The sequence below is a fragment of the Trachymyrmex septentrionalis genome, unplaced genomic scaffold, assembly GCF_001594115.1.
Source record: "Trachymyrmex septentrionalis isolate Tsep2-gDNA-1 unplaced genomic scaffold, Tsep1.0 scaffold129, whole genome shotgun sequence".
Taxonomy (NCBI): domain Eukaryota; kingdom Metazoa; phylum Arthropoda; class Insecta; order Hymenoptera; family Formicidae; genus Trachymyrmex; species Trachymyrmex septentrionalis.
Genome location: NW_017304428.1, coordinates 758,128 through 770,153, shown reverse-complemented (window position 1 = coordinate 770,153; position 12,026 = coordinate 758,128). Strand labels below are relative to the sequence as shown.

The window sequence follows — 12,026 nt, the reverse complement described above, 5'->3', positions numbered from 1 at the left end:
TCGAATTTGTCAAAAAAGAAAAGGTGAATATGCTAGATTTTTGGAAAAAAATATTATAGTCTGATGAAAGCAAATTTGAATTATTCGGACAGAAACGACGGTCTAGAGTATGACAAAAAACTGATGAAGCTCTTAAAGAAATAAATATTCAAAAAGCTATAAAATATGGAAGTTGTAATATCATATGAGGGTGCTTTGCCTGGTCTGGTGTCGGTAATTTGGCACAAATTAAAGGCATGATGGCAGATGGATACATTGATGTACTGTGCAAGAATTTAGAAGAATCTCTTTTGAAATTAGAAAATACAATAACTTTATCTTCTAACAAGATATATATATATAACGATCTGAAAATATAAGGCAAAAAAACCACTGCCTTTTTCAAATCTAATAAAATAAAACTGCTCGAATGGCCGCCACAATCACCAGATTTGAATTCAATTGAAAATCTGTGGGCTTATTTAGATGAAAACGTGAATAAAACAAACGTAACTGACAAGATATCGTATTATACAGCATTCCAAAAGGCCTGGAATAAAATTGATCCTGCGTATTTGAAGAAATTAGTCGAAAGTGTGCCTCGTCGACTGGAAGCAATATTAAAAGCAAAAGACGGACACACCAGCAAGTACTAAGCATCATTAAAATTAATTTTGTTTGTTTGTTACTTATTATTTCTAAAAGTGTATGATTTATTTTGTCCAGGGCAAAATGTATCAATATTGAAAAATAAATTTTTTACAAAGGAATTGAGAACAATTTTGATTATATCACATTTTGTTTATTTAAATACTTTCAAATGTTTTGATTTTCTTGTATCCTAATCTATTTGCTTGTTAAAAAAATAGTTACACAAACAAATTCAATTTCTTTTTAAAAGTGTATGATTTATTTTGTCTACTATCGTATAAAGGATTACTAGAACCCCATAATTCCAGTGAAGTTTCATAAGTTTCAATAAACTGTTTTAATAGTTTATCTCGAGTAGTATCTAATGTTTCTGTTTGGACTTCTATCACTTCTTCAGTGCCTTCATTGTGTGAGGTTATCACATCTAGTTGCTTTGTCTCCTATAATTTCGTCCATGTTTAGATTGACAAAAATACTGACGCGCCTTCTTCACACAATCAGTATTATTGTCAATATCCCCACCACACATGATATTGATGCTCAAGAATCAGAAATCTAAATCATCATCAGTATTTTACGTCAATCCATCAATATTAACCACGATCAATAATATTGTCAATATTCGTTATTACTACTAATTATTATTACTAATATTAATACTAGTATTACTGATCGTGTACAGAGGGCTGGATCAGTCAATGCCTTCACCTGGTCTACCCATCTTGATGGTAATCTCCCATGCGGATGCCTCCCAGGGATTTTAACTTCTACGATCATATTTTCAAGTCCACCTTCCCATCGAATTATGTGTCCAAAGTACGAAGGATACGGTTCGAGACCAATGAGTCCAGTCGGATTCGAATCTCCAATTCATTTAGAATTGAAACATTTGTTCGTTTGGCCGTCCATGGGATCTTCAAGAGGTATCTCCAGCATCATATCTCGAAGGCTTTGATACCCCAATCTCTTTTCAATACCGTCCACGTCTCTCTGTACATAAATATGGGAAATACGAGAGATTGTACCAATCTCCTCTTGGTCTTAGTTGATATCTATTTATCCTTCCATACTCTTGTGAGCCGGGACATGACTCTTTTAGAAATCTCAATCCGTTTACGTATCACTCACTGGTACCATCATCATTGGACAGGACCGCACCAAGATGTACAAATCTCGTGACAACCTCACATCCCGCTATCCATCTATTGATGTTCTTTCTATCTATGATCGTAACTTTAGTCTTCTGGCGATTTAGTTTTAGTCCTATCTCGCAGCTGGCAGTCTCGACTCGATAAGATCTATCACTTCCTCCTTTCAGATAGCAATCAAAATGATGTCATCAACATATCTAAAATTGCTAATTTTATAGCCTCCCACGGAGAATCCTCCATTCCAGTCGTCCAAAGCATGCGTATTTGCCATAAATGTTGAAAAGTATAGATGAAAGAATACATCCCTGGCGAACGCCAACCTTAACATGGAAGTGAGAGGATTTCCTGTTCTTTATTTGCAGCCTCATGTTTGTAGTGTATCGGTTATTTAGTTACCATAACGTAGGAAGCGCTGCAATAACAGTTTACTTTTTCTTCCGAGCGGCGCTGTGGGAGAAGGCGCAATTAGCGTAATAAAGGAGGACGCTCTCCCGACGATATTCAATTGTAATGGTGAGGCCAGTGAACACATTTTTATTTAGTCCACTAATAAAGAGTATATTATTATATAAGGAAGTAATAGAGCTTCGATATATTGTATGTGCAAGACGTTTCCCAACGTGAATACATTACAGTAGCGATGAGGATAATTGGTAGTTACGAAGAAGTTGTAAGAAAGGAATTGAGCGTGTGGAAAATAGTAAAGTCATTCGCAGTCACAGGGACAAAGAAATGACGACAACGGATTTATTGAAACTGCAGAAAGAATTAGAGGAACGAGAAAGAGTCTTAGCGGAAAGAGCGAAGCAACAAGAACATCAGAGAATCCAGCTGGCGATGGAGAGTCAACATCTAGCAAAAGTGAGAGCAGAAATTGAAACGGCTAGAAGAGAGGAACCATGTGGTGACGAAGCCATTGTAAAAGAGGTCATTGTGAAAAGGACCGTTGGCAACATGTTCGAGTTTTCGATGAAGAAAGATGGACAAGATGGTTCGAGAGACTGACTACTCAGGGAACGATGTGCCGAAGGAAAAGCAAGTATCGCTTTTTATTTCATTATTAGGAAATGAAGAATATGATCTTCTCTGCAATTTATGCACACCGGAAAATCCGGTAAACTCACATTGGAACGTCTTGCGAAAATTATGCAAGAGCACTTGCAATCGCGGTTGAGTGTAATAGCACCACGTTATAAATTCAAAGAATGCTAGCAGATGGAAAGAGAGGACATTAAGACGTATCTAGCCAAGCTGAAGAAGTTATTAATACATTGCCAGTTTGGGGAACAGTTAGAGATCCGGCTTTGCGACAGTTCATATGGGGGCTGGCCAATGAGAAGATAAGGAGGAGGTTGCTGGTAGAGCATCAACTGACGTATGCCAAGACAGTGGAAATTAGCACAAGCATGGAGTTGGCAATACGTGAAGCAGCAGACATGAGGAAGGTGATGAACAGCACAGAAAGCGAACTCAATTATATGGATAAGAAAAAAAAACGGTAACCTGTTATTGTTGCGGAAAAAAAGGTCATGCATCAAAAGACTGTCGCTTTAAGAGCATGTAACGCGTGTGGAAAAACGGATCATTTAGAAATTGTTTGTAAAAGTAAAGAGTCAAGTAATGAGGAAGAAGGTGATAGCCTGAAACAAAAGCGAGCGAATATTAAAACTAAAAAGGTAATTAAGAGTGCGAATAATTATTTAGAAGAGTTTGATAACGATAATGAGGGCTTGAATAGAGTATTTTATAATATGTAAGCTGCTGGAAAAGTTTCTGCAAACAATATGAAAAAAAAATATGTAAAATTCGATAAATGGCTTTATTATTTTTCGAAGTATTCGCCTTTAAGATCGATACATTTTTGCATACGCTCGAACCAATTTTCGAAGCATTTTTTCCACTCTAAGATTGTAACCTCAGAAATTAGTGTACGAAATATTTCAACAGCTGCTTCAGGTGACTCAAATCGCTCACCACGCATCTTATTTTTAATGTTTGGGAACAAAAAGAAGTCATTAGGTGATAAATCAGGTGAAAACGGACAATGAGTCACCAATTCGACATTATTACTATAAAAAATCAACGGTTTGACGTACTGTGTGACAGCTGGCGTTGTCACGATGAAGGATGATGCGACGATTTCGGTTTGTTCTACGCAATTCATTTATGACTTCTGGCAAACAAATTGTTCTATACCAATCAGTATTTGCAGTCCTTCGATCCTCTAAAGCCACGGTTGTCACATGTCCGGTATAACCGAAGAAACAATCATTTGCTTGGCTGCGTGAACGAACAACTTTTGGTTTCCGTTCATTTTGAAATACCCAAACAGTGGATTGTTGTTTATTTTCGGGCTCGTACGAATAGATCCATGTTTCGTCCCCAGATGTTGTAGACCAAATTTGACCGACCTCGGTTGAATTTCTTGAGCATTTCTTTGCTCCATTTAACACCTGTTTTTGAGCTTCGATCAAATTGTGTGGGATCCAACGACTGCAAAGTTTCCGTACGCTCAAGTGATCATACAAAATCGTATGTATTGCTTTCATGTCAATGCCTAAGGATGCCTGAATCTCGCGGTATGTTATATGCCGATCTCGCTCAATCATTTCACACACAGCATCAACATTAGTGACAACAACATACGTGGATGGACGACCTTCACGGAATTCATCACTAAAAAAGGTACATCCTGGAATTCGGCAAACCAATTATAAACAGTCCTATTGGATAGTGCTTTATCTCGAAAAGTCAAATAAAGTCGATCGATGCATTGTTTCGGAGTTAGATTATATTTGTAATTGTAAAAATTTTTTATTGCCCGAAAATTTTCTCGCGAAATTTCCATTTTCTTACAAAATAACTTCTTTTAAAATATAATACTATGCAAACAAAAGTAGTTGGCTTGAGTACAAACTATCAATTGAATTATAAGTTAAAAACGTCTAATTTTACGGATATGATAGTAGCAGAACGTTGGCGCCACTGGAAGTACTAGATTGCAAAAACTTTTCCAGCAGCCTACGTATTTAGAAAAATATTAATATCATCAACCAAGTTTTTTTCATGGAAGTGAAGATGAGACAATTTAACTATTTTATCAATGAAACCGAAGATAACACCTCTTTTGTGACACAAAGGATGTAAGTTAAGAAATCTACTTTAAAGAATTTATCTGCCTTATAGCCGGAACCATCTCCCGGTATTTCAATTAACAGACCACCAGTGGCCTTTTGAGCCTTTTGAGCCTTTCTTATGGTAGTGTCCATAATTCTAAGATCCTCCAATGGCACTCCGGATCTCGCCTCGCCTATTACCTCGGCATATGTAGGGTCTCCATTGTCACAGCAGATCATAACGGCTACAGAGTTCGGTATCCGTACTCTAGCAAAGGATGGCTGTTATTCATTTTATATAGCGTATAAACATTTTCTATAACGTCCACACAGCATAGAATTTGCAATAATATCGCTGCAAAATATCTGTAATATTGCTGCAATTTTTGTGCAACTTTGTGCAGTAGAGGCGATATTAACATTTTTTATAAATATTCTTATTGACTTGTTTTATAATAAATGTTTTAAACATAATGAATTTTCTATGTTTTTATTATAAATATTTATCAAAGCTTAATGTTCAGAGTAAAATTTCAGTTTTTTTATAATATAATCTGGCTTCTTTTTTTTCTGTTTATTTTAATGAGATCGTTACTTTGTGTTTTGACCTATTGCCTCACACACACACATTTTCATAATAATATAATAACTTTAAAATATAATAACTTAAAACGATATACTCGTATGCCATACATGTACACTTAACGCAATTATATTGTATGAACTTCTCTTTCGTGATTATTTGATTATTCTGACTCGTTTTTTATTAATTTGAGGTTTAGAAAATAATATTTTGTACATATTTATAATAAACGTCAGATAATGTTAAATAAATGTTAATAAATTTTTTTTAATTATATTTTAAATAAATAAATAACAAAAAACAAACATTTATTAAACGTCATATAAACATTTAAAAAAATTTAATAAACATTAAATAAATGTTTCTTTAAATCATTATTTCAAACAAATATAATTAATGTGAAATGAACATTTATTAAACGTTAAATAAATGTGAAATAAATGTTTTTTATCATCACATTTTAAATGAATAATGTAAAATAAACATTTTATAAACGTTAAACAATATTTCTTTAAATCTTTATTTAACAATGAATAATGTAAAATAAACACTTAATAAACGTTAAATAAATGTTTAAAAAATGTTTTTTCAAATCAATATTTCAAATAAAAAATAAATTTAAAATAAACATTAAATAAACGTTAAATAAACGTTAAATTAATGAATTTTAAAAACGAATCATAAAAAATGTAAAATTAATGAATAAACGTTTAAAAAATATTTTTAAAACATTGTCTGCTGATTGGGGACGTTAATAATGACAAACGATGTATCTTAAAAATTAAAGATTCAGATTTTGATCGCAATATCGAGCTCCGCTTGTAGGGCAAAGCCGCAAAGAAAAAATAAAAACATTTTTATTATATATTGCGAGCGGATGCAATCGATTGAGCACACTTAGAACTTGATCGGTTCAGTCTTTATTAAGATCCAATAATCTCGATCCTTCACAACTCGCCGGCTCGCGTAAAGGAAACACGGTAGTGTCGCTACGCTTGGCTTAGCGCTGAGACACTACCATATCTCCAAATCCATATTTTATTCATTTATCTTAGAATTTACATCATAAATCACATTATTTTTATATTATTTGTTAATTTACTCACAAATTGAGTTATTTTGATACTAAGAAATATCAATTAGTAAACATACATTTGTTTATATGACCTGATTACTTGCATACTAGCGACATATTAAATCTTTCTACTCGTAGATGATCCAATAATGTATAATTCATAATAAAAAAACTTCTATTCGAGACCCGATATTCGATTCGGGACAAGATTTTTCTGACCAGAAAAGAATTCTTACTTAAACATTTTAACAAGGACTTCACAATTTTATGTGATTGCTTTTATTATCATATAAAATACTATCTAATCCAAGCATATGTGACAAAATCGCAATGAAAAATTTAAGAACGATTTACACAGTACCGTGTTTCAGCGAGGTTAAACCTTAATTCTCTGCTGTCATGAAATTGTTTGTTGATATATCACACTTGAAATTCTCGAAAAATGCTGGTGCGGCACAATGCGCGTAGCCGAGTAGTTGGACACATTTTATCCTGTATCGCTGTCTTTCTAAAATTACTATATCTCAAAAATGACTGGACCCCCAGATTGTAGTTTTGTAAAGTTGACATAAAATACTATATTTAGAGTTATTAAAAACAAAAATCAGAACTAGTCCCTCATTATTGCGCGATTTTAAAGATTTAAAACGTTTAAACAAGAATAATAATGTAGGATATTCATATATGTACATGTATTTATCTCGTAATGACTTGCGAGACGGGACTGTTAAAGCTGATAAAGTTGAACGACAATCGTAAGATATATTTATTTGTATTTTGGGAATACAGTGATGACATCGAGAAAAAGAGTCAGTCATCTCCGAGCGAAAAGAAGGAAAAGATTGTGTGCTATAAGATTAGCAAAATTTGTAAGTCCGAGTCCTACGTTTATAATTATTTGTACAGCCATCCCGAATTTGATAAAGTACATAATATAAATTATGTCATAATAATGAAGAATTACTCAAAATAGAACATCGCACTTGAAAGAGTAGGCATTCTTCTATGGAAAACGGTACTAACTTTATTTTATTAATTTCACTTTTTATAAAAAAAATCGAGAAAGACATAATATATGAACAATGATAAATCGTAAAATTTATTCCTTTTGCGGCTATTTAGCTAGACCAAAAGTCTAAAACTTTGCACAACAGATTATATCCTCAAACCTATTAACCTTAGTAAATTTTGCCAAAATTTGGAATGTTTTGGAAAATGGATGGTTAACTTTCACGTGAAATACTTCATGTATAACATTATTTCTTTGTTTGATATAACAATAATTCCATAATCAATTATTTGTACGCAAAATAATGATACTATAAATCTTTTTTGACAGAAACGTAAATCTATTATTTAACAAATTTCGATTACATTCTTCGGCGACACTCCCCTTTTAATTACATGCGGAATCGTTTTCGGGACCATACTGGAAATAAAATGAATAAGAATAAATTGAAAAAGATTAAAACCAGACATTTGAAACAGAGAATCGTGGTAAAACTAATTAGATATATTTGCAACTTACGTGATACAATCGATAATTGGGCAGACGGATAAGCAAAGCGTACAACCGGTACAATCATTCGTCACCGTTGGGATGTGGGTGTCGGAATCAAAGGTGATAGCCTGATATCCGGAATCCGCGCAAGCCATATAACACTTGCCACAATTTATGCACATGTCCTGGAAATAATAGCAAGTAAATACAATATTGCATTTTAACAATAAATTAAATAATTTAACAATAAATTAAATAATTGAATAATTAAAACATTATTTAACGTACATCGTCAATCAAGGCGACCACTTGCTTCCTGTTGTCCAATTCTTTGTAGTTGTTAATATGAATTAATGCTTTGCCGATTATGTCCTTAACAGTAGGTATCGGCGCAATTGGTTCTGGAGCCGGTCGCATCGTCTTAACAATTTCGTTTAAGGGATTTGAGTTCGCTTTTAGCTCAGCTATCTTTTGCTCACGCAACCTTTGATACTCACCGAAATACGGTACATTCTGCAGAAGTATTTTTTAAATTATTTTATTTTATTTATGCAGATATTAATAATTGATACTTATCAATTATTAGATTAATTAATTATTAGAATAATTCTTACTTTGCCAAGAGCGTGTTGCAAGGATATGGGTTTGCCCTTTTGGTGCTTAAACGTCGGTGGGCTCTGTCCATCCCAATCTTTCGTCTGTACCAAGTTCTTTAGATATAACAACGCCTTTAAACCGGTCACGTAATCATCTATCAATGTGAAGTCTTGGTTTTGAATGGCACTACAGACCTATATATTAAAAATATTCGATTAATTTTTTATTCACGATACTCGAGCAAAAATTTTTCTTAGAATTTTTTCAAATTTCTGTATAATTATATAACTTTTTAAAAAAGGTAATTATTTACAATCAGACACTGGTGGATCTAAACATTCATCAAGGAGGAAGCCATTAATAATTTATATATTTTTGGGTTGATTTTTGGATTTTTGATTTCTGAGGTATCATGTGCCAATTGTAACGAACGAGTAACAAAGAAAAAGGGAAAATTTAATTATTTTACATTATTCTTGTATCTTTCCATCTTTATTACTTATTATTAAATTTGCGCACTACAAGTAAAATTTTTTTAAGGTGAAATACGAAAAGATTTACAGAAAAGAAGTATAGAATTACATTGAAAGAGATAATGCGGTTGGAAGAAGAAATGTGTTTGAATGAATTGCGATATAAAAAGTTGATAAAAGTAGAATTAAAGCCATTTTCGGATTGGAATAGAAAGATCATTCAACAGGAATACAAATATACAGGGTGGCCCACGTAAAGTATTACAAACTAAACTCTAAAAATATTTGTCCTATCTAGTGTTTGATCTTATCTAAATAAAATTATCTAGATGAAATTTTGACATTATCTTATTTTTATCTCGATAATAAAAATATTAATTATCTGCATTTTAGATGAAAAAAAGTGTCATCTTTATCTAGAATGATGTTTAGATAATTCAGTTTATATTTCACATTGCTAAAAATGTGCACAATATTAAAATATTTTCTTCCATGAAGTTCATGTTTGCAGAAAAATTTTCAGTTTCAGGAAGAGAGTGGGTGCATCCAATAGCATATATAATCATTTACTTGCACTTAAATGAGTCTTTTTATTCTTGCACTAGAAATCTCTTTCTCTTTTTCATCAAACATATACCTGCCTCAAACATATATCTCATTTAAAGTATAGTAGCATCTGATATTTGTTTTAATAAATGTAAGTGTAAATTTTAACTATTGTTACACAATGGAATTCGCAATATGACGCAATTAAAAAGATTTTTTTGTATAAAGTGAAGCTTAACATCCTTTTTGAAAAATTGAAGTTGAGACCAAATAAAATCGAATTTTTAGAAGAATTTAATATAATCATGTCTCCCTTGGCAACAAGTTTCGATGTTACAAGAGGAAAAAGTGACTTTTCTAGGTTTGGTAGCACTCACACTTATTGTATTAAAAGAAAAGCGAAATTTACACATTTATCATTTTATAAATCACTGGTAGTTGAAATGATATTTAGCTTAGAAATACAATTTAAATACATTTAAATATATTTATAAATCGTTTGAAAATAAGCAGTTTATCTTGGCTACTATTTCTTTGCGAAGATTTAAATTAATAGAACCATATATGGCAAAGTGCAAAAAACTATTTTTGCAAGAACTTCATAACATATATTCTCAAAATATAATTACTTCCGAAAATAAATCGTCTTCTAGTAGTAATGGAGAAGATTTTTTCCGTGATGTAGATAAAAAAAAGGGAATTTTTAATTTGATACAATCAGATAGTAGCAATATAAAAGCATTTTTATATTTGGAATCAAAATCAAAGGATCTAAATTCTCTTCATTCTTATCCAAATGTAAAAAAAATGTTTTTTAAGTTTAACATGTCTTTGCCGTCATCAGCACCAGTGGAACTTTTCAATTCTGAGCAACAATCTCGATGAAATCGTTTATAAATACGATAATATGTTCAAAAAACTATTGCTTTTACGCAATAAAGATTTATGAATAAATGTGTGGACATCAAGCTAGCTCGATTGTGATTGGTTAACCAATGAATGGTTAACAATGATTATGACATCTTTGCGACCATGCAAGTAATGTTTATAATTCTTTGTTGTAATTTTTCATTATTTCTTTGAAAATTATAAGAGACAAAATAAATAATGAGTTATTAAAATTTAATATTTTTTAATTATTTTGAGAAGAAACTGCTACCTAAATTTATAAACGAATAAATTGTAGTCTTAAAAGTAAAGAAAGTTATTTGGAACTTTTCAGATGAGTTTTCAGATAAATCATCTATATAAATCATCTATATAAAATCATCTATGCATAACACTGGTCCTATCAAAAGGTTGTTCATAAGAAAGTTTCATATATTCGATTCTAATGTAAACAAAAATCCACTCCCGCTGCCCTTGAAGGATAAAAAGTACCGTATTCTGTATAACTACCTTGTTTTGACTCCCAAATTAGATGAAAAATGTTTTTGGTAGTTTACAAACTGCGTGCGTGCGTGCGTGTGTGCGTGTTCCAATTGATAAACTATATAATCATATTGTAAGTCGCATATAGGAAAATTAATAAAACATTTTTTTTTATGTAGGTGCTTCTCATAAGAACTTGTTTTTTTTCGTCTATATATATATCAAAATCATAACAATATCAATTATAATTTCTCTCTTTTCTATTATATGACTCTCACATGTATAATTCTTTAGGTAGAACAAAGTTATAGGCATCTTTTGGACTTGTTTTGCTAGATCGACAAGGTACAATATAATAAATTATTGTCTAATATATTCTCTGTAAATCCCAATAGGTTCCTTTTTACTATGAAAACATTCTTATATATATATATATATATATAAGATTTTTATTGTATATAAAAAAATAATATAAATCAATGCAATTTTTTCATGTAAATTCTTCTGCTGTAAATCTTTACAAGATTTTTATGAAGAATATTCGAATTTTGTAAGTAATGTCTCGCATATATCGTATATTTGCAGCAGAAGAATTTACATGAAAAAATTGCATTAATTTATATTATTTTTTTATGTATCCATACAGAAGCAATGATGGCAATTTTTAATTAACACAAACTAATATTCGAAGAGGTCATTATCGAAGCATTGAGATCATTAAAGCAACGACTCCGAAATCGACAAAACGTGTTGCATGTTGAAAATAATGGGAATAATTGTGATACAATTGATGACTTAAACAGTGATAATATTGATGAAATCGATTCGACTTAAACAGCGAAAACGACAGTTAATTAGCATTAATAACGTTTGCATTCTGCTATAAGATAAGAAATTCAGGATATAATTATAATTATATATTAGTATTACAATTTTATGTTGTATTCTCGAAATTCTTTTATAAAATTTATATATTTTATAAG

The 12,026-nt window shown here is 31.5% G+C and overlaps 1 protein-coding gene across 1 annotated transcript in view; it reads right to left on the bottom strand.

Annotated features, from left to right (window-relative positions):
* Positions 1-7,857: 7,857 nt before the first annotated feature.
* The window catches only part of LOC108756636 (dihydropyrimidine dehydrogenase [NADP(+)]), a 65,834-nt gene continuing 61,665 nt past the window's right edge, over positions 7,858-12,026 (bottom strand). The window contains exons 13-16 of the mRNA XM_018500606.1: positions 8,671-8,847; positions 8,345-8,569; positions 8,084-8,241; positions 7,858-7,984 (exon numbers count right to left, since the gene is read on the bottom strand). Of these exons, the coding sequence (XP_018356108.1) occupies positions 7,912-7,984; positions 8,084-8,241; positions 8,345-8,569; positions 8,671-8,847 (633 nt within the window). The 3' untranslated portion in view covers positions 7,858-7,911. The remainder of the gene's footprint in view (positions 7,985-8,083; positions 8,242-8,344; positions 8,570-8,670; positions 8,848-12,026) is intronic.